The sequence below is a fragment of the Sardina pilchardus genome, chromosome 20 (assembly GCF_963854185.1).
Source record: "Sardina pilchardus chromosome 20, fSarPil1.1, whole genome shotgun sequence".
NCBI lineage: Eukaryota > Metazoa > Chordata > Actinopteri > Clupeiformes > Clupeidae > Sardina > Sardina pilchardus.
Genome location: NC_085013.1, coordinates 25168229 through 25193964, shown reverse-complemented (window position 1 = coordinate 25193964; position 25736 = coordinate 25168229). Strand labels below are relative to the sequence as shown.

Below are 25736 nucleotides of genomic sequence, written 5' to 3'. Positions count from 1 at the left end.
GCTAATATTACTGGAGGTATTAATGCAACACAAGTCAAAACTAGTCCATATATTCTTACAAATAATTTAATATATGATTCTTTGGCACAAAAGCATTATACATCTGTATTCCTATAAGCATATTACATAACACCACATTTAGCTTAAGTAACTTTAAACAGTACCACGATCATCATAGTTTAGTGCTTCTTGTTATTTACTATTTAGGAATGTTTTGTTTCATGTATTGACAATGTACGTGTGTGTGGTTCTATTTTGAATTCCTCAGAATGTAAACACAATGACAGTTGGTAAAATCATGGACCTCTTCAGTCACACCGTGTATTTAAACATATTGACATTGAATGGTGCATCATGTATGATTCCCTCCTAAAACGGTTTGTGAATATTCGGCACAACATACCATTTGTGATTTGAAAAAGAAAAAAACATTTCTAAATATTGGTCATATATCTAAAGCCAGCAGTCATATTTACAACAAAGTTGAGTCACAAAAACACTCTTTGGAAAAGTGCACTTATGCGTTAAGTAAGAAGGCCAAAGGACCAACAGCATTTCTACTCTTCACAACAGTAACACTGTGGAAGTCTAAACGGCAGATACACTGAATTCTATGCAGTCTTAGGCAAGGTCTGCTAGGGTTCTCTGTCAGATAAGTTCTGTCTGTGTATTTTGCTCGGGTACGTTCTATTTGCTTGCTTTTCTGTCCCTAAGATGAGTTCTGAGTTTGGCTTAATTTTCTCTCTTTCTCTCCCTCCCTCTCACTCTCTCTGTCTCTCCCTCAGATAAGTTCTGTCTGTGTATTTTGCTCGGGTACGTTCTATTTGCTTACTTATCTGTCCCTATGAGTTCTGAGTTTGGCTTGATTTTCTCTCTCTCGCTCTCCCTCCCTCCCTCTCACTCTCTCTCTCTCTCTCTCTCTCTCTCTCTCTCTCTCTCTCTCTCTCTCTCTCTCAGGTGAGTTCTGCTTGTTTAGTTCTTGGTAGGCGCAGGGCCACGAGTCCACTGGTCAGCAGCAATAGCGACACACTAAGGATGGGCACGGCACAGTTGGTGTCAACTAGCTGTCCAAAAACTACATTACCCATGATGGCCCCTACCCTGCCCACGCCGGTGAAGAAGCCCAGGGCAGATGACCGTAACTGTGTCGGGTAAAGTTCAGTGCCAATGACATCCAGAGCGTTCCAGGATATGACTGACACGCCACTGAAGACACAGCACATGATCAGGCTCTGGGTTTTAGTGGTCACCTCCCAGATGAAGAACACGCTGAGACTTGACACCAGCAAACTCGAGGAGAGGAGAACTTTTCCGCCGATAGTGTCCATCATTAAGATGGTGAAGATGTTGCCTGGCAGGTTGGCGAGTGCAGTGAGGAAACCCTCCATGTACACAGCAGTTTTGACAGGGTAGCAGCTCTCGTTGCTTTCGGTGCGGGTGCGGGACATGTTGGCACATGGGGATCCTCCAGCTTCCGTTCGCTTAAACAGTTCAGGGAACCACATCCACAGCCCATAGTACCCAAACGAGATGCAGTAGAATATAATCGTGAGAGCCGTGCTCCGCGATGCTAGGCCTCCATTGAAAAGTTGCCGTATGGGGTCTGTCCCTGCTCTGATGCAGCCAGGAAGATTCTGAGACTTCACTTCTCTGCTGACTGGTGAAGCACTTTCATGCTTGTCCTCTAGACTGTTAAGTAAGCCAGCCATCGGGAATGGCTTCATACTGCCTCTGTGATTCATCACAAACATCTTCCTGAACACCTTTAATGCCTCTGCAGGACGCCCAGCCTCGATGAGGAACTTGGGGCTCTCTGGCATGGCGAGCTTGAACACCAGTGCAGATGTAAGACTTGGAATGGCGCAGAGCACCATAAAGAGCCTCCAACTCTGAAAGTCTAGCCCTCCCAGCTGAAACCTGACCGCTGTGCTTGGTATGACCAACCAAGCCAGACCTGCAGCAAGTATGTTTCCTGCCATCCAGAAGGTGGCCAAGGCGCTGATCATTGCTCCTCTTCTGTGTCGCGGCTGAAACTCCGAGAAGTAGGAGAAAATGACTGGGATCGACCCACCCACCCCAAAACCACTGATGAACCGCAACAGCAGAAAAAGCCAAAATCTCGACGCCAAACTGGCAAGAGAACCAAAAATACCGTTAACCGTCAGAGAGGCTACAAGGACTTTCTGGCGTCCCCTTCTGTCAGCAAGGTAGCCCCATGTATAACCTCCAATCATCATACCAAGAAAAAGGCTTGCCATCAGTATACCCATGTCAGAGGAGCTCAGGTGAAGATCGCATCGAGCTGTGGGCAGTAAAAATGACACACACAGTATTTCTACTGCATCACTAGCGTTTGCCCAGCCGCATATCACAAGCAGAAGGCCATGAAAAAAACCAAAACCCGCTTCTTCAATCGCCTCTGTGTAAGAGAGTTTTACTGAAGTATTGCCAAGAGTTGCATCGCGACCACTTCTCTCAAACACAACGTCATCCTCTTCGTCTGAGTCAAGTTTAGATACGTCGTTATTTCTTGTTAAAAGCGGCTCCCAGACGATATCAGCATGTGTATCTCCCATGGTTTTCCTGATGCATGGAATTTGTCTATCTATGAAATGAAATCACACAACCAGGAACTTCTTGTTTTCACTGTTGTGTCGCTCTATGATGACGTCGATTATTTAGCACCATCGAGTTCAGAGCTTGCGAAACATTTACCACACTGCAGAACGACCATGCTCGGTCAATGTCACTCACACCCTCTAGAAAAGATGATGTAGCCTAGATTAATCCTCTTGGTTCCAAAATCCCTTCACAGTAAGTTATTCGCACTGCGTCCCGTAAATGAATTATACCTGCATTTTGTAATGATAGCCATACTTGATGTCTATCTACCGTTGGTCATATTTGGCAACGAGCTGGTTGCTAATATTAGCTAACAACCTTCAGTTAGCCTGTTAGCTTAAATACTACCGGTGTTGCTAGCTGCGAAGCGTTTGCTAGCCTCAACAAATGCTGTTAACATTCGTAATTTTCTAGAATTAGCTAGCTGGTAACGTTAAGTAATCGTGCTTAGGTTGTGCATAATTGAACAGACGAACGCATAGTGTCAGCAAGCGATCTGTATGTACAGTGCAGCTGCAGTTGCAGTCAATTCTTGAATTTCTCCTTGGGGATCAATAAGGTATATATCTATCTATCTATCTATCTATCTATCTATCTATCTATCTGTCTATCTAGCAGTCATTTTGCACCTTAAATCTGGCAAAGACAGACTGGAAATAATGACAGGGTATTTACATTAAAACCTAATGGATTTTACATTTCAGTATTTTCATCTCATATGTATACGCATACATCATCATTTGATAACAAAGCTCCATCCTCCAGTAGCTAATTATTGTATTGTTTTTTATTTGTATGTCACGTCTGCCAAATAGCCTAACCATAACATTAGAGCAGCCTTTGCTCAGCTTGCTAATAGTGGCAGCGTGGTTCCTTGGCTGAAGGCTAGCCTTGGTAAAATCGGATGTCCTTACAGAAGGCGGCGCCGATAAATCTGTCGTTCGTAGTTTGATCAGTATATGTGGGGCAGACAGTCAACAAATTGTATTGTACATTGCCATACATTGTAACCTTAGTCCCCCCTCCCCCTTCACAGGTGGACACAAGTCGGAAATGGCGTCTTGTGGCAGATGCAGAGCTTTCGTCCTGATTGTAAGGGCAATTTGTGGACAACCATGGAGCAGGCTCGCTGTGGCACAGTCAGTAGTGTGTCACACAAGGACAATAGCTACCTCCACAAGGACTTACTCACGGGAGCCGATCTCCTCGGTACAGTGGAAGACTAAGAGCACGTCCGGGAGAGACGAGCGGATCTCTCCGTCTTCGGGGCTTACACAGAGGAACCTGTCTGCCGTGGCCGCATCTCTGAAAGGGCAGTACCGGCCACACTGCAAATATGACTACCTGGACCTAGGCGACGTTGATGTTAACACAGCCAAAGCTAAGGGGTGTACATCGCCAAGATGGTTCTTAACGAATCCAGAGTTGGCTAGATTGGTGGCGGATCACATATCAAGAGATATAGAGGATGAGAAGTCTGTCATATTGGAATGTGATCCAGGTGAGTGTATCAATCATGTATCTCGTCCAGTGTCTTCGCTATGGTTGTTAGAGTGTTGTGCCACTGCCACTGACCACTGCTGTGTCCTAGGTCCTGGCGTGCTGACAAAGTCACTGTTAAACAATGGAGCACAGAGGGTGGTTGCCTTGGAGAGTGCCCAGACCTTCCTGCCAGACCTGCATGTAAATACAAACACCCTGCTCACACTTCTGTTTTTGATATTTTCTGACTATTGCTCTTCTATTCCAAGTGCTGTTTTTTGACTGGCAAGGTGCTGATCCTTGGAAGATGGGTGTACATAAAACTTTTTAGCCGTAGTGATTTCAGCCCAAAATTAAATAAATAAATCAATATCCAACTACTTTGAGAGAGAGAGATAAAGTGTAAATAGATAGATTCACAAACAAACAAACGTTTGAACTCACTGTATTTGCAGGCTCTGGAGAACCAACTGGATGGTCAGCTGAAGGTGGTAAACTGTAACTTCAAGACGGACGGTTTGGGCAGAAAGAGCAAGGAGATGGAGAAGCTCTTCACTGACTTAGGCATCTCCGAGATGCCCTGGTCTGCAGGTGAGCTGCTATTCACTCTCAAACCTGAAATTAAACATAAATTGCTGGTCAATAGCTAATTAGTAGTTACCCCCGCCCAGGGGGTTATGTTTTCAATGTTTGTTTGTCTGTTTGTCTGTCTGTTTGTCTGTTTGTTAGCAAGATAACACATAAAGTTATGGATGGATTTAGATGAAATTTTCAGGGAAGGTCTGATATCACCTGTAAAGATGTATTAATAGATAATCATTCTTCCGCCAATAAATATATTCCCCCCATATGAGTGGTTGCCATGCAACAACGAGACGCAGCTACTCTAACTTTTGTGCGCATTTAGCGCTTAACGATAGAACGAAATGCTGTCCAGGTGTGTGGTTATGCTGGAATTTATATCGAACGCGATTCAGCCAATCATGATCAAGGGAACGGAACTATCCGTTTTAGAAAGTACAATATGCAAATTTCTTTAGTGTTTCTTTAGTAATGCTGGTCCTTGAATTATAGCAAAAACGGCCTACATTTTCAAAAAAAAAAAGATATTTGAATGTTGACTTACTAGTGGCATAGCCTACTATTGCTTACACCACATTTTTGCAGTCTGATTCTGTAGAGGTAATTCAAATGGTGGCACAACAGGCCTATGTTTGTATTTACTAGCTCCTTCACATTTTCATGGCCTAGCCTAAATATATAGTTATGCTGATACTTCTTTGAAAACTGAAAAAAAAAAACTGACTCTGATAACTTTTAATCTGAGACTTCGTCTGACTTTTCTGACAGCTTGAGACCTGACTCCTTGTCATTTGATGTCTGAGAAATTACTGTAATTCCGTAAACTTGACATTCGACTCTGACATCTGACGATGTCCTAAAATGTACACCGTACATGTGGCCCTTTGGGGAAGTTAGCAGTCCACCCCTGGTTCAGAAGGATAGCATGATCATGTAGATGAATAACTACGGTTCTGGTTTGAGCAAATGTAATTTCTTTTGTTGATTTTGTTTTTTTTGGTTTTTTTTTAATGTCAGATTTTCCGGTGAAAGTGGTTGGCATTTTGAACACCCATTACAAGGAGCAGAATTTCGCACTCTTCAAGCTGGTGCACTCTATTTTAGAGAGGAGGTCCATCTTCCGCTACGGCCGCGCCGAGCTCCTCGTGTTCATTAGCGAGAAGGATTACATGGTGAGGCTGAAGCCTGGTGAAATTGAAGTGCACGCACACATACACACACACACACACACATACACACACACACTTGAGGTTTTGGTATGGATCCTAACCACAGAGGTTAGGTGGGATACCAAACGAATTTGGCTAATTTGTTTTGAAGCACTCTTAACCAAATCATTGTTTATTCACCTCACAGAGAATGATGTGCAAGCCTGGAAAGGCTAAGCAATATCAGTCCTTTGGAGTGCTGTGGCAGATCGCCTGTGACATTGAGCTGCTGCATAAGGTGAGTGGGAGGAACACCACCATGTGGTGAGCCCTAATGCTCAGCTGTGTTGAAGACTGTAGAACATTTGAAAGGCATTCCCAATTCCATTTTGACTATTTTGTCTCATCACACTTGCACTATTAATAGTATAATATAATATCTTGCATTTATTCAGTGAACTGATTATAAATCTTGTGTGTGAGATGTAAATGAGGGCGCTTTCACACCACTGGTTTGATTATTTGGTACGCATCAGGCAATGAAATTGTTATTATGTAGCATATAGACTCCCGTGAGGTCCGCTTTCACACCAGAAAACTAATTCGATTGACGTTTCATCAATGTTTATCTTCCGGTAGAAATAAGCGCCAATTTTGACTCACTATTTTGACCTACAGGCTGATTCGCGTTCTCACCAGAGGGACCACACCAGAGCATTTGGTGCGGAGTCAAGCGGACCGAGACCACCTCTTTTTGGCGGTCTCGGTCTGCTTGATTTAGTGCGGACCGAGTGCGACTGATGCTTTCACACCAACGGAAACTAACCGAACTAAGAGCTTTTGGTTCGAATGGATCGTTTGGTGCGCACCAACTGCTGTTGGTGTGAAAGCATCCTGAGCAACTCAACATGACCCTGCATTATGTTCCCTTGAAGACCAATTAGGTTTAATATATTTGGAAACGTTTGGTTTGCTGCTTATTTTGTTCATCTTCTGGCCTATTCTGTGCTATCTAGTTGTGTGTTGTTAAGTGTTTTTATTTTAAGTGTCATCTTGTTTTTCTCTGTCTTGCATGTAACCATCAGGAACCTTGGTCCTCTTTCGTTGCAACAAAGACCCCTGGACAGAGAATAGCAAAGAAACCTGTAAGTTTCTACCCAGATCAATCACTTGACAAGATTGTTTCCTGTGTGAATGGTTATGGTTATGGTAATAGTATTGCGAAAGCGACTTATCAAATATGAGTATTGTAATTGTTAACAATGTACAGTTCTCTAAAAAAAGTGGGGGGGGGGGGGGGTTGTTTTTTTTTATTTTACATTAATTGATCGGGTGCATAAGATTAGTCTTTTGTTAAATGGGCCTTTGCGCATTCCCTTGCTAATTACATTTGAATGAGATTATAAGATGACACATTTCTTTTGTAGGAAATACCCAACGACCACATGTGCCTGGTACGAATGACTCCTCGCAAGGATTTGTTCTCGTCGATCTTCACCCCCAATAACAGCAGCACATTAGTGATGATGGTGAAACAGTTGATGGCCAGGAGAACGATTCGGCTGCTGGAGAAACTGGAGTGAGTACAAGCATGTCCCAAGCAGAGGTTACGCCTAGACATTTTTTTGTCTTCATATACCATAATTTCCCAACTACTAGCCGCGGCTTGTACATTAATTTTTAAAAATGTCTTCAGCTATGAGGTTAATACACAGGGGCAGTTAATATGTTATTACTATGCTTTTGTTTTTAACTTGCATAAAACACTGTTCTGCGGCTTATACACAATGCGGCTAATACACAGGAAATTACTGTAAACAAAAGTGAGAGGCTGGGGTGAGTGAAAATGGTGGGTTTAATTCCTGGCTGCCATTGTTGCAATGCAACCCCTAAGTGGGTGGGGAGACTCTGGAATCACTTTGGACATAATCATTTCATACGTTGGATATTAGATATAAGTATACCAAATTAGTCTTTACAACGCCTCTTTGTGTATATGATCCAATTCTAAGGCTCTTCATGTCCCCATATAGGTTATTATGTTTAATTACAGTTACTTTGAGTGCGTTGGAAGCCATGTATTACTGTAAATAATCCTCCTAATGCAAAGCGACCTTGGGTTTGAGAAAGGCACTATATGCATTAAAGCAACACTAAAGAGTTTTTCGTACCTTAAAAAAATGTTTCCAAAATCATTTCTGCGGTTCATCAACTCGTAACAGGGTGAAAGGCACTTCTGCGTTCACTTTGCGGCCCTCTATCGACTAAAACCGCACTATGTAACTTTACGAGGTGGGGTAGTGTATCTGTAGTTCTATGAAATGAGACATCAGAAACTACAAATTTGACTTGCTTTGATGTCGCAATACATCATACTTTCATAAAATCATGCAACATATCCTACCTTGTCTGTTATTTGCTGGATAAACAAATAGCGTGTGCAACAGAGGAAAAGTGCTTTAGTGTTGCTTTAAACTTAATTATTATTATTATTATTATTATTATAAATAGTTTCGCAAAGAGTCGGGGTGAGGTGTCTCGTGGTAACGATGGTGTCTTTTGTGTCTGTCCCACAGCTTGTGGTGCCCTGGCAAGGGGTCAACGCTGATGGGCCAAGTGGGACTGTTTGAAGACGTGCTGACGGGCCAGGTGTACCCCCACGAGTACAAGCAGCTGTTTGAGCTCATGGAGCTGGCCCAGGAGTCCAACAAGCACTGGCTGTATGAGGAGATTTTGGAAAGCTGCAGGGAGACCAACTGACGCAAACACATGCACATACGCTCCAGGCCATCTTCAAGTTCTGAGCTGAACTGTTCTTCAGTATTGTCACTGTGGTTGCGGAGGGAGGAAAGCAGGATGGTGAAGATGCTTTCTGTGAACTTTTGTCTGTGACATTTACACCTTCATCTGCCAAGTGTACCAAGAAGCTTAAAAACATACAAACTCATGTCTCACTGTCTTACTCACATCGGCTCATCTCATCGGATATCTATTTTGGTCAAGTTTTTTTTGCTGAATTAAAGTAACTAAATTTACCATTCTGGCTTGTTGTATACATCTGTATATCTGTGGCTGTTATCCACATAAAGCTCTTAAAAGTTTAGCATATGTTTTGAAGAAGAACACACACAGTAGGTTTAATATTTAATATTTCTGCCCCCAGTGAAGGAATGTTTTAAAGCTGTAAAATTGGAGTCAATACTAAATGTAAAGATTTATGAAACAGAATCATACCTCAGATCAATGTCTGTCATCATGACATATGTGAATTTAAACATATGAAATAATTTATGATAGAAAGTGATTCGTCATTTTTAATACTTAGACTTGGGTGTTAAGCATGTTACTGCATATGATGAAGCTGTACTGCTTTCCCTCCCTGTCTTTGGCAGTAATTGTATGTTGGAAGTATTTTTGCAATAAAAAAATGGTTTGTACTAAGTAATGATTGTAATGACTTGAATGTACCTCATCCAAACTATAAGTGTGGTTGTTTCTGTATCTACTTACTGTTGAATGTTGCATCTCAGATCCTGACTCAACTATCTAAGGATGTAATTTCAATTTTCAATTTTATTTGTACGGGACAATGATGTGAACGCTTGATGCATTCTGGTGGAAAGCGTCTCTGCTTTTTGAATTCCTTAAGGAGTAGATCACTTTCTTTACTTTTCTTCACTGACTGTACCGAGGTCGAAGCCCTGCCTTACAACATTCAAATTGCTGCATGCTGCAAGTGGCAAAGGGTATAGGCTATTTTCTTTGGCAAAGAGCACTGGTGGTGGAAGAGGCTAGATAACGTGTTTCACGTACTCCAGACCACTAGGTGGCAGTGCTCCCCCTGGCGCGTGTCGTGATCACGACACAGAAGGAAAGCAAGAAGACTAGCCGTATCAATAACAAACAGTACACGTTTACAGATTGTAGTTGGTAAGATAACATTTTCGTCTATTCATAGAAGACAAGGAATAACTATAATGTTTATGTAAATAGTGTTTTCTGGTTCATGAAGTGAAAAGGTGAGAGAGGTTACCTCTTGACATGGAGTAACGTGAAATCAGATGCATGCAACATGCATGAAGTCGGATTCCAATCAGCTTTTGCTTGTCTCGGAAGGAGTATCAGAATCTGACGCTAAGCTTTAAAACGAGGTAGCATTAGCTTGACATCAGTTGGGAAGCCAAACGACGACATCAGGGTGCATGACTTACTCGATTATTCTGATGTTGACACTTACGTGACATTTATTCATAAACCTGCCGATGGAGAACAGAACATGCGAAGCACAACGCAGCCAAGGTCCAAGTACGTCAGGTGTTCGCAAGCGCAAGGCAAGCAAAGGGGCTTTGGACCAGAGCACCGGCGACAGTAATGGTACCGTGGATGTGTCCGGACGTCTGTCCGCAAACGGGACCTCACAGCAATGGCTCCAGAGAGGAACACACTGTCCAAATGGGCAAAGAGAGAGAAATGTGTATCCACTAATTCTAGTGATCCTACTGTCATTTTCCACAAGACTATATAAAATCTTGGAACCACCTCACATATGGTGAGTTGATATTTTTCACACTGTGTGTGACCTGAGTCGCAGTGTCCTCTGGTCTGAATCCATCTATTAACTAGTCTCTCTCTTTCCTCTAGTTGGGATGAAACACACTTTGGAAAAATGGGAAGCTATTACATTAACAGAACTTTCTTCTTTGATGTTCACCCTCCTCTCGGCAAAGTAAGATCTACTGAATTAATGTCTTATATTCCTGAAATGTATTCAGCGGCAACGGTAATCAGCCATCTCTGTTGAATGCCCATTCTGTCATGGTTCATATCATGTCTTTTCAGATGCTGATCGGTTTAGCTGGCTACCTCACAGGCTACGATGGCACCTTCCCTTTCATCAAACCAGGAGACAAATATGAGCATCACAACTACTGGGGGATGAGAGGAGTGTGTAGAAACTACATAAATTACACCTGTGTTGTGTCATCTCTGTTGCAGATGCCTGACTAGATCGTTTTCATAAAGGATATTTGAAATGTTAATTGGCACAACTAAATTGATTGTGTGTGTGTGTGTGTGTGTGTGTGTGTGTGTGTGTGTGTGTGTGTGTGTGTGTGTGTGTGTGTGTGTGTGTGTGTGTGTGTGTGTGTGTGTGTGTGTGTGTGTGTAGTTTTGCGCAGCCCTTGGGTCTTGTCTGCCTCCGTTTGCCTTTGTTGTGGTTCAGGAGATTTCTGGCTCTTCATCAGCTGCCCTTATCACATCTGGACTTCTCATCTTCGGTAAGCAACTTCTCTCCTCCCAAACGTGCGTGCACTCACACACACACACACACAGACACACATACAGTATTCACATAATCATATTCTCACATGTTCATGTTCTGTATATGTATTCTGGTGTTTTTGGTAGTGTAATTTTAATTTTGTCACGTGGCGACGTTTCTTATCGCCAGTGACTTACATTGCCTATATTCACTGAAGTACATGGTCTCTTGCAGCTAGTCACTTGCAGTTAGCCCAGAAGTTGCGACGGTAACGCATCCTGTTATTTGAAAACAAGAAGATGATTCGTTTAGCGTTATCCTATTGCGTGGAGAGGGAAGGTTACGCATCCTGCTACTTGAAAACAAGAAGATGATTCGTTTAGCGTTATCCTATTGCGGGGAGGGAATTTTAAAGACAACTGTTTATCCCACCCCTCCGATTGAGCCCTGTCTACGGTGATTGTCCAGACCCTACATCTTGATGTGGGTCTGGCTCGTCAGGCTAACTTGCAGTCTGAATGGGGCCTGAATGAATATTTGTCGGTTTTCCCCTCCAGACACAGGCTTCATCACTCTCTCTCAGTACATTCTCCTGGACCCTATCCTCCTGTTCTTCATCATGGCCTCCGTGCTCAGCATGGTGAAGTTCCACGCACACAGGCTCAGGTATGTGTCATGTGCATTTAAAAGCTTTAAATGTTTTTTTTACTATGTTGTAAGTCGCTTTGGTTAAAAAGCGTCAGCCAAATGTGATGTAATGTAATGTAATGTAATCTACTTAGATCAGGATCGGCTTCATATGCTCCTGGTGAGACGTGAACGGAATTCAAGATTCATTTGTTGTTATGATGCATATTAAGACAGTTCAAATCTTGGGGTTTCGGATCCCTCTTGCAGCAAATAATTCAATAAGTACTGAATTTATATATTTATATAATGTAGCTCATTTAGTTAGTTTATTTGTTTATTCGGTTACAATTCAGGTGACAACCACCTATCCTCTTCACCCAGTGCTGTGATGGTAATGTGCATAAGCTGGAGTCTGTTTGGTGGTTTTGCTCCAGGCCTTTCAGCGTTTCCTGGTGGTGTTGGCTGCTCCTGACTGGGGTGAACCTGTCGGGTGCTCTGGGGGTGAAGTTTGTGGGGCTTTTCATAATCCTTCTGGTTGGGATTAAAACTGCCTTAGATCTGTGGAACCTACTGGGAGACCTCACACTCTCTCTGGTATACAACACACTCACTTCGACATCTCACACTCTCTCTGGTACACAACACACTCACTTCGACATCTTGGTACATCTCACACGGCCACTGGGACACAGACACACTCTCTGGTGCATATCACACACCCACTGCTACATTTATCACACTCTAACAGATACACCACACACTCTCGCTAATAAACAACATACACTCTGGTACACAATACACTCTCTCTCTGATACACAACACATTGTTATGATGTATAATGATAGAAATAATGATTCATTATTATTCAATAATTATGCAAGTTAGTGGCTTATTGAAAACGTTTTGGATGAAAAGAGGCCAAAGTTAATGGGTTGCTATTTCTGGACATGATGACTGCTATTGATTGCTCTCTGGGCATAGCCATTGCATATTGAAGTGTCACCTCTCTTTTTTTTTACTCCGCCATCTTGTCATCTCTTGAACTCATTGTATGTCTCCCTGCACCAGGTGGATTTTGGGAAGCACTTCCTTGCCAGGGTTTTTGGCCTGATCCTGCTGCCCCTGCTCCTGTATATCACCATATTTGCTGTCCACTTCGTCATCCTCAACAAGAGGTGGGTGAGGTCTGCTGTGTGATGTTGTAAGCCAGTAAATACTCGGACATTGTCACATTTGAAGATGCCTGGCTGGTTGTGATGGTTCGCTGTGAAGATGTTCGACTTAGCAGGACATTTATTTAACTTGTCAGCCGCATCCTACTCTGAATTATTTCTTTCTCTCTCTCTCTCTCTCTCTCTCTCTCTCTCTCTCTCTACGTGTAGTGGTCCAGGAGATGGCTTCTTCAGCTCCTCCTTCCAGTCCAGACTCCTCGGAAACAACTTGCACAACGCCTCCATGCCAGAGTGTGAGTGAACATGACTCTCATGTCCAGCCTTGGTGTATGTTAGTGGACTTTTTCAAGTGGACTGAAACCCCATTTAGACCAGTTTAAATGTCAGTCCGGGTTTCAAAGAGTGAGAGGCAGGATGTTTAGGCTGAGACGAATAAGGGTGTATGTAACAACAGAAGCAAAACTGTGCTGTGCTTAATGCTGGTGTGATTTGGAGACATTTCTAGCTACTTTGGTGTCCATTGATGCTCTGTTTGGCTGAAGCTGCTTCAGGGCATGTGTCCACCAATCACGTTTTTTTGCGCCAATAGCGACCATATTTCAAGTTGATGTAGCTCAGCGTTCACAGCACTGAGCACCCTTGGCGCAAAAAAGCTCTCGGCACTGACCGTTTTTTTACCGTTTTTTAGCGCAGCGCTTGAAATCTTTTCAACTTTTAGAACAGTGCTGGGCTCCTCAATGTCACTTCTCTTTATACACCCTCTCTGGTTTTGGTAACATAGCAACAATAAACACTTGACCGAAGTGCTGAGAAAGGGAGGTTGAGGGCGCTCTCAGCGTAAAAAACGCGATTGGTGGACACAGCACCTCACTGTCCATTGATGCTCTGCTTGGCTGAAGCTGCATCAGTGTCCAGTGATGCTGTGTGTGTGTGTGTATGACCTGTGCTCTCCCTCCCCCAGACCTGGCGTACGGTTCCTCAGTGACCGTGAAGAACCTGCGCATCGCTGGGGGGTACCTGCACTCCCACTGGCACCTCTACCCAGAGGGGGTCGGAGCGCACCAGCAGCAGGTAGCACACACCACACACACTCAGACTCCAAACACACACACACACGCACACACACACACACACACCAGCAGCATGTAACACACACACTCACATACACGCAGACTCCAAACTCACACACACACACACACACACACACAGGAGTGAATGGACATAAGAAGGCTGGCATGTCCATTCTACAGTAGTTAATATCTGATTGTACTGCCTTAAATATTCCCAGAGTTCCTGTGCAAAGCAAGCTAAAGTAGTTACTTAAATATGTGTCATTAACACGATACAGTTTCCTCACAAATACCCACTGGCCGATTCTTTACCTGCAGGTGACTGCCTACCTCCATAAGGACTATAACAACCTCTGGATGGTGAAGAAACAGCATCACACTGATGGTGAGTTAAAAGCTTCAAGCTGTGGTACCAGTTGTAGCGCAACTGGCTGGGGTACCTGCACCGCACACCAGCGACACGGGGGGGTTGATTCCCTCCACATGGTTCTTTTCTTTGACTCTTTTCCCACTTGTTTCCTGTCACTTCACTCCACTGTCCTATCATGATAAAGGCATAAAAAGCCCAACAAAATATACTTTTTAAAAAGACAGTTTCAAGCTGTAGCCGGCACTCATGTACCCTAATGTCTATTAATTAACTATTGAATTAGGTTTGTGTGTACTGTAATGTCCTTCGTTCTGGTTTGTCTGATTTTGTTCTGGTTGGACCAGATCCTATAGGAGAAACTCCTGACCTTGTCCGGCATGGTGACGTCATTCGACTGGAGCACAAAGAGTAAGTGCTTCATTTTAAGCAAAGTTAATATTTGCAGAAAATTTGCTGAAATATGCCTGTGCTGCTCTGCTGCTGTATTGACTTGTGGTGTGTTAATATCATCGTGAATTCCTTGGTAATGTGTTTTGTTTTCATGATTCTGTCAGAACCACTAGGAACCTCCACAGCCACCTGCATGAGGCTCCCCTGACGAAAAAGCACCTGCAAGTCACAGGATATGGCCTTGTGAGCAAACACTCTTCTGCATCTACACAGTTCAGAACTTGCACAATATGATATCCTAATATGAAGTCCAATTAAAGCTAAAGTTAAAGCTGAACTCTTATCTAAAGCAACATGGACTTGCAACGGCAGGTTCGAGAATCAAACCTTGGCAGATTTTTTACCACTGCTCCACTACGCTCAATTATGTCCTGAAAATATGAATCGGACCATATACCTTGTGATTTTCTTGTCTTGATTTCCTTTTCTTTCATTTCTAACATGAGCGTAGGAAATTCTCACCACCAGTGTATGGTAATTATTTCACCACGTTGTGTGATTTCAACAGTGTTGTTTGTTTGTTTGTTTGTTTGTTTGTTTACAGAATGGCACAGGAGACACTAATGACCTGTGGGTGATTGAGGTGTGTGGGGGACGGAAGGGAGATCTGGTCAAAGTGCTTCGCAGCAAAGTCCGCATCCTGCATCAGTCCACGGGCTGTGTCCTCTACTCCTCTGGAAAAACACTTCCCAAATGGTGAGGGCACTCAGGCCAGGTTATGCCGATGCACCTCAGCAGGTTGAGTTAGCGACTAGCAAAGCGAAGATGGTGGCTAACTACATGACTGCAGGAAGGGAAGAAACATGAGCCTTCACAGAACTGTTAGCTAGTCTGGGTTGTAGCAAAATTTAATTAATGTGACACATAATTGTCCAGGGACAGTAGGTTCATAGACGTTAGTCAAAAGTCTCTTAATAGCAAGTTTTCTGTTGTAGTAAATATGGAAAGTGTAGATTGTTTTTCTGTGCAGTATACAGTAAATGTGCAGACACTTGTGTCTGTTGCTCTCAGTCTGAGATGATGAGTGTTGCTCTCAGTCTGATGTGTGTGTTTCTATAGGGGCTGGGAGCAGGTAGAGGTCTCCTGTAGTCCGTACCACAAGGACACCCCCAGTTCTCAGTGGAACATCGAGGACCACATCAACCCCAAACGTAGGCTGTTTTACCTCAGTACTTCAAAGTAGACTACATTCATCCTCAGAACCTCTGTGTGAAGCATATTGAGTGAAATATTTTTATGTCTGATATGTAAGTGAGCTTCTCTCTCTCTCTCTCTCCCTCTCTCTGTGCAGTGCCTAACATCAGCCTTGCGGTGTTGAAGCCTTCCTTTCTGGAGATCCTTCTGGAGTCGCATATCGTCATGATCAGGGTATGACTGACTCTCTTTGTCAGCCTGTAGGTTGCTAAGGTTTTTCTCAAACCATCTAAAGTTAACCTTTGGTTAGCATTAGCTGTCTGTCCCTCCATCTGTACTTGAAAAAGTTAGCATTCGCTATGTCTATTCCCTCCCTCTGCACTGGAAAAGTTAGCATTAGCTATGTCTATTCCCTCCCTCTGCACTGGAAAAGTTAGCATTAGCTATTTCTATTCCCTCCATCTGCACTGGAAAAGTTAGCCTCAGCTGTGTCTTTTTCTCCCTCTGCAGGGGAACAGTGGCCTGAAGCCCAAAGACAACGAGATGAACTCTAAACCCTGGCACTGGCCCATCAACTATCAGGTGTGTGAGGATGTCTCAACGTCTTTCAGATGAAATCATATTAAAATGATGACCTCTACTACCTCTCCCTGTTTTAACTGTATGATTTTAATTTCATTCAGGGTTTGAGGTTTTCAGGGGTGAATGAGACTGACTATCGCGTTTACCTGCTGGGTAACCCGGTAAGTTTAACACGTGCCAGACGATGTCAGATTGACTAGATGTTTTCATGTCTGTGTCCATCAATCCATGGCATTAGTAGATGTCACTTATGGAATGGATCGGTACCTGATCTGCTGTGGTTCCACAGTGTGTCAGTGTACATACTGCATTTATTCTTATACATAGCCTTACTGCCCTTATTCTATTCTTAGTGTTCTGTGTTTTTATTTTTTATTATTTTATTATGTAATTGTTGAGTGTTGTACTTGAGAGCAAAGATTAACCGGAGTCAAATTCCTTGTTTGTTTACGCAAACCTGGCCAATAAAGCCGATTCTGATTCTGATTTCAATTTTGAGTTGAGACCTTGGCTCAGGTCCACTCCAGCATCTCTTGCCACCTGGCATTTTTCTGTATGATAGCCCTCCTCTTTCCACAGGTCATCTGGTGGCTCAACTTGCTCTGTTTGGGGCTGTATGTTGTCATGGCGTTTGTTGCAGCAGCATCAATTCAAAGAGGATTCAATCTGGATTGCAAAAGAAGAGGTTGGTTCAGGCTGCTCTTGAGTGTTAATTTCATGACAATGTTTTTGATAACACTGATATACCACTGAAGAAATGCTGCACAAGGTACATGAGTTACCGGATCATTGTTTGCATAAACAGACTGTCTATTGGTTGCTGGTAGCACTTCATGCTGGATGGTGGTGAATTTACAAAATGACGGTGGATGTTGTTTGTGCTAAGTAAAACAAATGTATTTCAGAAACCATCAGCAATGTGCTTCCGGTATTTGTACCATGTTTAAGCCTGTGTGGGATTTACTGGTCATATGTCATTCCTCCCTTGTGTGTAACGTATTAGTTCTCCTTTCAGAAAGTTTATGATTATTGTTATTGTGACAATTTGCTATTTTAATTCAGTTAAAATCATTTATTCTATTACTTTTATTGGTATTATTTATGTAGGATATATGACCACTTTCAACAGTTATTTTTTATGATGATGTTTGTATATTGATTTGGTTGCAACAACAACATCTTCTAAGAACCATAGCCATGCTCTCGGTTCTTTATGTTTGGGTCGATTCGTGCTGTCTAGGGCACTGCAGCGTGCTGATGGGGGGTGGAGGCATGCTGTTCCTGGGCTGGCTCCTTCACTACCTGCCCTTCTACACTATGGGCCGCATCCTCTACTACCACCACTACTTCCCCGCCATGCTCTTCAGTAGCATGCTAACAGGTTAGCAGCGTCATGCTCTACTTCTCAATATGCTCTGCCATGCTCTTCAGTAGCATGCTAACAGGTTAGCAGCGTCATGCTCTACAGTAATTTCCTGCATATAAGCCGCATTGTGTATAAGCCGCAGGACAGTATTTTATGCAAGTTTAAAGAAACATAACCATATTAACAGTTACTAGCATCATATATTCTATTTGTCCATACACCACTACAGTTGTTTTATATTAGGTCAACCAGGCATACACTGCACACACTCTTCATGTCTGTATTTCCAAGTATTTCAACACTTGGCAAACATTTGCAACAGCTTCATGAATGGCCATAACTTCACTTTACACTATTTCTTATTAACTAATAAGCTTTGGAAAATAAGGAAACATTATTTGACCATAATTAAAAAACAAAACACAAAATATTGTTGAATTGGTTGTATTTTTCTTTTCAGGTATAACATTGGACACTTTGCTGCAGAATACAGACCTACTGTTCAAGCCAGCACTTGCTCAGCATCTACAGAGGGGTGGCCAGACTCTACTCCTGTCTGCCATCCTTTACAGGTGAGCGGTGGAATTCTATGACCTGTTTAAAAATGTGTATTAAATGTTGTATCTGTACATGTACCCTTTTCAAAGTGCCTGGTACTGTTATTCTCTCCCCATATGACAACTGCGTGTGTGTGTGTGTGTGTGTGTGTGTGTGTGTGTGTCTGTGCGTGTGTGCGTGTGTGCGTCTGTCTGTGCGTGTCTGTGCTTGTGTGTGCATTTTCTCTCTCAGTTTCTACCTGTTCCACCCTCTCTCCTACGGAATGAGGGGCCCACTGGCTCATGACCCTTCCAGCCCCATGGCCAGACTCAGGTGGATGGACTCCTGGGAGTTTTGACTCCGACGGAGAGAGAGAGAGAGAGAGAGAATGAGTGCTTTTTCAACTGCACCAAGGACAGCCACATGTTAGGAACAGCCCTTATAACTGGATCAAAGACGGTCATTCATGAACAGCTTTCATAGCTGAACCAGAGAGAAGAGGCAGAGACAGTCATTTGTCAGAGACAGTATTCACAACTGCACTGGAGAGAGTCATTTGTCAGACACCGTTTTCCCCAACTGGACTGGAGAATCATTTATCAGAGACTGTTTTCCCAACTGGACTGGAAATACTTGTTAGAGAGGGCTGTTCTAATTGGACCAGGGATAACCACTCTTCAAAGAGAGAGAGATAGAGAGAGAGAGAGAGAGAGAGAAAGAAAGAGAAAGGGAGAGATTGTTTAGCAACTTGGACCGGGAATAGACACTCACAGACAAACCATTAGGTCTCATTTGCTGCTGATGTTCTGTTCTGCTGTAGATGACAGAATGTGTGATAAGTGTTCAATAAGTAGATTGCAAACAGAGTATTTTTTTTATATACACAAAGGTCCGAAACATATCATGTTACAGTCATACATATTTTTCTGTCAGAAATATTTATCATGGAAAGAAAAGTATTTTATTGTAACTGACTAGGTAGTTGCACACTAAGACTTTGATGTTGTTCAGTCACTGAGTCTTGTGGGAAATGTTTTGTCCAGATATCAGTGTACCAGGTTCACACACTAAACTCAACTAAACTTATTTTTATTAGAACCGTGAAGCCTGAAAACATAGTTTACTTTTACATACTAGAACTGACAAATTAACTGAAGTATTTTTATTGATTTTTCTAAGTATCCTTACAACAGTGCTGGTTCATTTTGTGATCAAAGCAGTCACAATAACACCAAGTGCCTTCCACATGGTACTGTAAACATTGAATGTGAAACAATAAATTATATGATCTGTGAAAAGTGCTTTGGGTCTTCTATACTCACTGTATATTCTGTATAAAAAAGATTTATGAACTTAAGGCCTTGTGCATAAATTGACCATTTAATGAGTTATATTAGTAGTGCGTCACCTGCAGGTAGAGACGCGCCACGTCGGTCCTCGAGCATCGTCCAATCATTGGCTGGAAAACATCACATGTAGAGTTGATAAGATGGCGTCTCCAAATGGAGGTAAATTCTAAATCTGTCCTTAGATGTGATGTGTGTTTTTGCTGACATTTGATACTAAAGTGTAGTAAATACACATAAAATGCGTCGCAGCATTTGTTGGTCTTCCGTCATGAAATACATAACATTGTGTGTTGGATACTAACCCGTAATTACTAGCGAGGGTTGTATTTGCTCTCCACTCTCAAATGGTCAGAATGTTATTGTCAGACCAATCATAACGTTAGCTAGCTAACTAGCTAGCAAGCTATCATATTTTGCAAGTGGTCTGTCTTGTCAGTTAAATGCTAGAGTCAAGTTTCCTTAGTTAGTAAATGGGTTGTTTTTTTCAAGCAACAGACAGCTTGTTCTTGAAGTTATTGCCCGAGGTGGACAGCGTTATTATCTCACCTCTTTGCTAATGTTGTGAAGGAGGTCTATTGCAGTGGCTATTTATGGCTTGCTATCTAGCTTATCAGGTTAGCCATCAAGGCCATAATGAGCTGCATCTAACGTCACTCCAGTTTAGCGAACGTTAACTCTAAAAGGCATGGATAAAGAACAATTTATGTATTGCTTTACTTATTCCAGACTTGTGTAAAGCGTGCTAAAATACTGTACCCAGGAAGTGCTAAATATCATTAACTTGAGTAAATAGGGTGAGGCGAATGCTACCAGTTATTGCAAAACGTAAATATGTCCATGTTTGTCTATTGCAAAGAGCCTAACGCATTGTTTTCTTCATGAAAGGTGATGATTTTGAATCCTCCCTGCTAAGTTTTGAGAAGCTCGACAGGGCTTCACCCGACCTTTGGCCAGAACAACGTAAGTTATCAGTCAGTAGTCAAATTCAACTATATGTCGTCATTGGCCCAAGAGTTGTACTTCTCCATCTAGCTTCTATACAATGACTCATTGAAGCCAGGCGACGCTTGTCACTTTAATAAGGCTATGTTATTATGGTGTACTTATTGGTTTATTAAGCAATGTTTTGTTGTTCAACAGTGCCTGGAGTTGCTGAATTTGCAGCATCCTTTAAAAATGTGAGTTGCCAAGTAAATACTTAACACGCCATAGTCTCTTACAGCCCTGTCCTATAATAAAGTGCATAAGCAATAACTGCTTTTTGTGTCTGCAGCCTATCACAAACTCTCCACCCAAATGGATGGCTGAGCTGGAGTCTGAGGACATTGAAATGTTGAAAGGTACCTTCTACTTGTAATGCTGGGCTGTTAAAGTGAAGCTTTCGAAACATAATATCCCAGCTGATGATCATTCAGCATTTCCCTCTTGTGTTTTCTGCACAGACCAGTGTAGGCTATGCCAACATACCTGGCTATAGCAAGTTCCTGGTCATTGGTTAAAGCCTATATCACAGTACAGTAATCTCTACAAAATTGTCATGCATTTGTTTGTGTTGTTTATTTGTTTGTTTTGTTTTGTTTGTCTGTGCCTTTCCTCCAGAGCTGGGGAGTTTGACCACAGCTAACCTGATGGAGAAGGTGAAGGGGCTGCTGAACCTGGCCTACCAGCTGGGCCTGGAAGAGTGTAAGTCAACACCACACGCAAGGCACCTGAGTGGTGTACTATGAAGCAAGACTAATGCTATGCATGTTATGCCTAAAGAAGACAGAGCTATATTTGCCAAATTTGAACGCAGAACATTTGACATGTTTGCCAGATTTGAACACACCCCTGCCTAAAGACCCCACATACCACTAATATTGCTTCGTAGTATACTTTTCTGATTAGGGCAGGAACACACATGACACAGTACCTGTGTTACTAGCCCATAAAGACTTGAGAGGCTACTAGTGACAGAGTTACTATTAAGTAATCATCATCGGCAACATGGCTATTATTTCCCAGAGCCCCTGACCACGTTGCGTGTGTGTGTGTGTGTGTGTGTGTGTGTGTGTGTGTGTGTGTGTGTGTGTGTGTGTGTGTGTCTGCGTGTCTGGACATTTTGCCTGTTTCGATGCTTTTCACTGCGTTGGTTTGTTTTTCTCCAGCTCTGGACAATCAAAAATGAAACGAGCGTGTATTAAAACACCCAAGAGATATCACAGCATAATTACACTTATAGTGCACCGTAGAAAACACTATCTTTCCAGTGTGTGCTCAAGGGTTGCACTTGCACCATAATAGTGGATTTAAAATCACCTTTATACTGTATTGGGCCACAACATTGTTGCCTCCGATGGACTTGTGTTGTCCAAAAGTGTGATGTCACTTTGCTTACCAGAGGAAAATCTGTGCATCGCTGCTAGGCTGGAAGTATTGCCGCCAAGTGTCCACTGTATTTGGCAGCTAGAGTGCTTTAGTAAGGCATCAGACAAAGATTATTTTCATCTGAGTAGTAGACACGGGTAAAGTAGAGTTAGACTGTCCAACCTGTCGTTCCACATGTGGCCTCTAGATGGGGCTGCTACCCTGAAGGCTAATTTCCCAGATGCCCTTCGTCAGCTGTGGCTTCACTCTAATCCTTCCACTTGTTCATCTAATTAAGGACCTCTTTAATATTGCTAATGTTTTTGAATTATGACACATATGGCTAGTTAAGCTGGTGGAAATTCACCAGCACACCACTAACATTCTCTCTTAGTATTTCACAAAGCAACGTTTATTGTTGGGGTTTTTTTGTCTGTGATCCTATGTTCCTGTTGGTGTTAACAGTATCATGGCATGGGCAGCAAATCTAATTCTAAGGAATGTTAAAGTGCCAGTCCTGAGTAATTAACTCTAGAGCGTTATAGACTGGACCGGAGGCAGAGTGGCGTGTGTTGGGAGACGAGAGTGTGGAGTGCTGAGACATGCTTGTGGAACTTGTGAAATCTGTTTTGACGGCTCTCGCTGCAGAGAGTCCCCCCGTCTGTAATCCGCGGAGTGTGGATTAGCACAGCGCCGCTAAGTGCTCCAATTTCTCATATGAGGAAGATGATGGGTACTTAGCCTGTGGCCAGGCCAACAAAGCCGGCATCATGGCAACAAAAAGCACCGGCAAATGGCTGCCGGGCAGAGTGGTCGGCGGAGGGAGAGGAGCTCTCTGCTGTCGTGGTGCCGTAAAACGAAGACTAAAACAAATCAAACGTTGGTCGGTTGGGTGGATTGTTTTCCAGGCCTCTGTTTGCAGAGAGCCAGCCTGGTGCTGGTGAAGCCTGAAGTGTTTCCATCAGACAACAAATGGTACTGAAGTTAGAGCAGCAATCCGAATAATCCTGTGGTGAGCTCCCTCCCTGTTTGCATGACCGGTTTTTAGTTGGAAGCTAAAAGGTGACAGAAGCCTGACCCACTGCCGGAGAGAGAGAGAGAGAGAGAGAGAGTAGCTCCAGCCGCTGAAGTGAGTAATGTTATTCACACACCCTGATGAAGGCTGTAGGGGCCCATACGCGTTGGTGTTTTTTAATGCTTATTGCCCAAAAATAACGTTTTTGGATAATTTTTTGGAAACCTGTGTGCCTGGACCTGGATTTTTTTTTTTCCTTTTGATGTTCATGCTTTGTACCTCTCCAAGAGCACCAGTCTTTTCAAGGCACACTAGTAGCGCTCTACCAAACGTTTTTTCTCGAGTAATTTTATTGTTGGATGCCCCCTGATGTGTAGTCATTTCCTTGATTATTTCCACTGTCCTCTCCCCCCTGAGCTGTTTATCTGTGAGCTGGTGCCTGACTCTAGCTGTGAGCAGAGAGAGAGAGAGAGACAGACAGACAGACAGAGAGACAGACAGACAGAGAGACAGACAGAGAGACAGACAGAGAGACAGACAGAGAGACAGACAGAGAGAGAGACAGAGAGAGAGACAGAGAGAGAGACCGAGGCACACACTCAGACTCAGACTCAGACTCCGACCCAGACCCAAAGCCTCAGTGCCACAGAATGAGGAGGCGTTCAGAAGTTAATCCGCACCGGGAGCGATTTCTCTATGCCTCACACACACATGCGGTAGCGTAGCGCCCATAGCAGACAGCTCTCTGTGAGATTTCCCCCGTGCAAGCGGATTGATGCCGCAGCCTACACAACGGGCCATGTAGAGCTATTGTGCTTTAACACACATTACTGACATTTTTAGAGGAGAGAGAGTGTGTGTGTGAGTGTGAGCAAGAGAGAGAGAGAGAGAGAGAGAGAGAGGGAGCTCAATGCTGATTTGTAAAATTCCATCAAGAGAGCATGATTAAAGTGTTCTCCCTCAGAGTAGGATTACGCCAGACGTGATTTGTCAAGGCTGCGGATCGCCCGGCAGAAAAGCGAATGAAACGTCCGTTAAAAAACGAGAGGACTCCGCTACCGTTGCTGCTTCCGCCACCCACACACACACGCACACACACACATACAGACTCACTCAGACCCCTCTGCCCATCTTCCACCACCACCAGCCTCCTCTTTGTTTTACCCAGCACCACGCCGATAGGAACTGGGACACACACACACACACACACACACACACACATACACTCGCTGGGCAGCAGGCAGTAATGGCCCCCTCGTCAGATGCCCCACATTATGGAATTATGAGGTCACAGATTAGTGTTATTCATGCCAAGCCAAAAAGAGACAGACCGAGAGAGAAAGAGAGAGAGAGAGAGAGATAGAAAATAGTGCTGCTTATCCTCCGCTGCTTTAGCTGTATTTACCACTCAGGATAAATGCATAATATGTATTTTATATTTATTACTAATATTTTATAATTGAGCAGCACATACTAGCCTTCTCTGCGCTTACCACTGAGCACTTTCATAAATGGCAGTGGATGCCTTAGCATTAGTTATACTCTAATATCCATCTCTCTGCCATATAATATAGCAGTTCTCTGTTTACCCATCATGCCTCTCTGTACCCCCTCAAACCTCACGTCAGTCAGTGCTGTCTCACCTGTCACAAGAATGTAGGAAAATGAACGTTTTAAAGAATATCCAGGTTCATTAAATTCAACATGGCATATTTTGAATAGAACTTTGAATTGTTGGGGAATATAATTTTTCTTGTCATTTTCTTGAATTAGTTTAACATTTCCCACACAGTGGACAAAGTTGGCGGATAGCCCTCTGGGCAGGTATCAGTCCATCTGAGCACATACAGTACCCTCCAGAATTATTGGCACCCTTGGTAAAAGTTGACTAAAAATAGGTATAAAAAATAATCTTTAGGTGATTTATTGTACTCCCACAATGAAAACAATGAGGAAAAATATACCCTGCAAGGCAAGCAAATTTATTCTGAGAAAAAGGAAAATCTCATAAAGAAATAAATATTTTTAACAAAAACAGCTTGCTCACAATTATTGGCACCCCTGAAACATATTATGTACAACATTTAACAGGAGCATTTTCCTATGTAAATGCAACGTTTTAAAGTAAATCAGAGTGTCTGTGAACCTTCAGAAGTAGTTCATGACGTTCTTTTTCACTATGGTATGAAAATGAAGTCACTCAGAGGCTAAATCCTCTAGTCATTTTTCAACATTGGAGAGACAAGAGAATACACTAAATTGAAATAAAAAGAAATTGTGTTGACATTTGTAAGTAAGAGAATGTCTATGGAAACTAGGTATTTTGTTGAAAATGCCTATATTTCCAGTTAAAATTATGACTAAAAGGTTCTAATCATCTGGAAATGTGGCAAACATGCTTGGACAAAGACCCATGGCTATTTTGCTCCCACACACGGTATGGAGGATGGTATGATAGGCAAAAAAATCCATAAGAACCACTGTTGAGAGTTACAGACAAAGCTATCATCTTGGGGTCACCAAGTCCCCCCCAAAAATCTTCAAAAGTGACCTCACTGCTAATAGATTATTTAGACAGCATGTCAGGTTAAAGCCAGTAGAGTCATTTAATGAACAATGTA

General features: G+C 42.8%; 4 protein-coding genes across 4 annotated transcripts in view; 3 read left to right on the top strand and 1 right to left on the bottom strand.

Moving 5' to 3' along the window:
* Positions 1-34: 34 nt before the first annotated feature.
* On the bottom strand, positions 35-2998 carry sv2 (synaptic vesicle glycoprotein 2). Its single transcript, XM_062523824.1, has one exon. It carries the CDS (start codon positions 2574-2576, stop codon positions 954-956), a length of 1623 nt encoding a protein of 540 aa, XP_062379808.1. The 5' UTR covers positions 2577-2998; the 3' UTR covers positions 35-953.
* tfb2m (transcription factor B2, mitochondrial) lies at positions 2684-9275 on the top strand. Its single transcript, XM_062523825.1, has 9 exons — positions 2684-2814; positions 3659-4123; positions 4214-4305; positions 4560-4695; positions 5704-5858; positions 6043-6132; positions 6920-6979; positions 7262-7413; positions 8411-9275. The coding sequence occupies exons 2-9, from the start codon at positions 3676-3678 to the stop codon at positions 8592-8594; spliced, it is 1317 nt and encodes a 438-aa protein (XP_062379809.1). The 5' UTR covers positions 2684-2814; positions 3659-3675; the 3' UTR covers positions 8595-9275.
* A 443-nt stretch (positions 9276-9718) lies between these two features.
* On the top strand, positions 9719-19697 carry pomt2 (protein-O-mannosyltransferase 2). Its single transcript, XM_062523147.1, has 21 exons — positions 9719-10383; positions 10476-10560; positions 10674-10778; positions 11002-11110; positions 11652-11760; positions 12159-12318; positions 12793-12899; positions 13107-13189; positions 13858-13967; positions 14285-14351; positions 14681-14744; positions 14891-14969; positions 15331-15482; positions 15846-15937; positions 16078-16154; positions 16431-16502; positions 16604-16663; positions 17082-17187; positions 17743-17883; positions 18329-18440; positions 18658-19697. Exons 1-21 carry the CDS (start codon positions 10097-10099, stop codon positions 18761-18763), a joined length of 2283 nt encoding a protein of 760 aa, XP_062379131.1. The 5' UTR covers positions 9719-10096; the 3' UTR covers positions 18764-19697.
* Positions 19698-19839: 142 nt separating this feature from the next.
* Positions 19840-25736, top strand: part of lin52 (lin-52 DREAM MuvB core complex component) — a 22763-nt gene continuing 16866 nt past the window's right edge. The window contains exons 1-5 of the mRNA XM_062522778.1: positions 19840-19913; positions 20640-20714; positions 20895-20932; positions 21028-21094; positions 21354-21437. Of these exons, the coding sequence (XP_062378762.1) occupies positions 19895-19913; positions 20640-20714; positions 20895-20932; positions 21028-21094; positions 21354-21437 (283 nt within the window). The 5' untranslated portion in view covers positions 19840-19894. The remainder of the gene's footprint in view (positions 19914-20639; positions 20715-20894; positions 20933-21027; positions 21095-21353; positions 21438-25736) is intronic.

Coding starts and splice junctions, on each gene's coding strand:
- sv2 (XM_062523824.1), bottom strand. CDS start 2,576: ATGGGAGATACACATGCTGATATCGTCTGGGAGCCGCTTTTAACAAGA.
- tfb2m (XM_062523825.1), top strand. CDS start 3,676: ATGGCGTCTTGTGGCAGATGCAGAGCTTTCGTCCTGATTGTAAGGGCA. Junction 4,696..5,703: donor CGAGATGCCCTGGTCTGCAG/GTGAGCTGCTAT, acceptor TTTTAATGTCAG/ATTTTCCGGTGAAAGTGGTT. Junction 6,133..6,919: donor ACATTGAGCTGCTGCATAAG/GTGAGTGGGAGG, acceptor TGTAACCATCAG/GAACCTTGGTCCTCTTTCGT.
- pomt2 (XM_062523147.1), top strand. CDS start 10,097: ATGGAGAACAGAACATGCGAAGCACAACGCAGCCAAGGTCCAAGTACG. Junction 14,745..14,890: donor ATTCGACTGGAGCACAAAGA/GTAAGTGCTTCA, acceptor TGATTCTGTCAG/AACCACTAGGAACCTCCACA. Junction 18,441..18,657: donor CTGTCTGCCATCCTTTACAG/GTGAGCGGTGGA, acceptor TTTCTCTCTCAG/TTTCTACCTGTTCCACCCTC.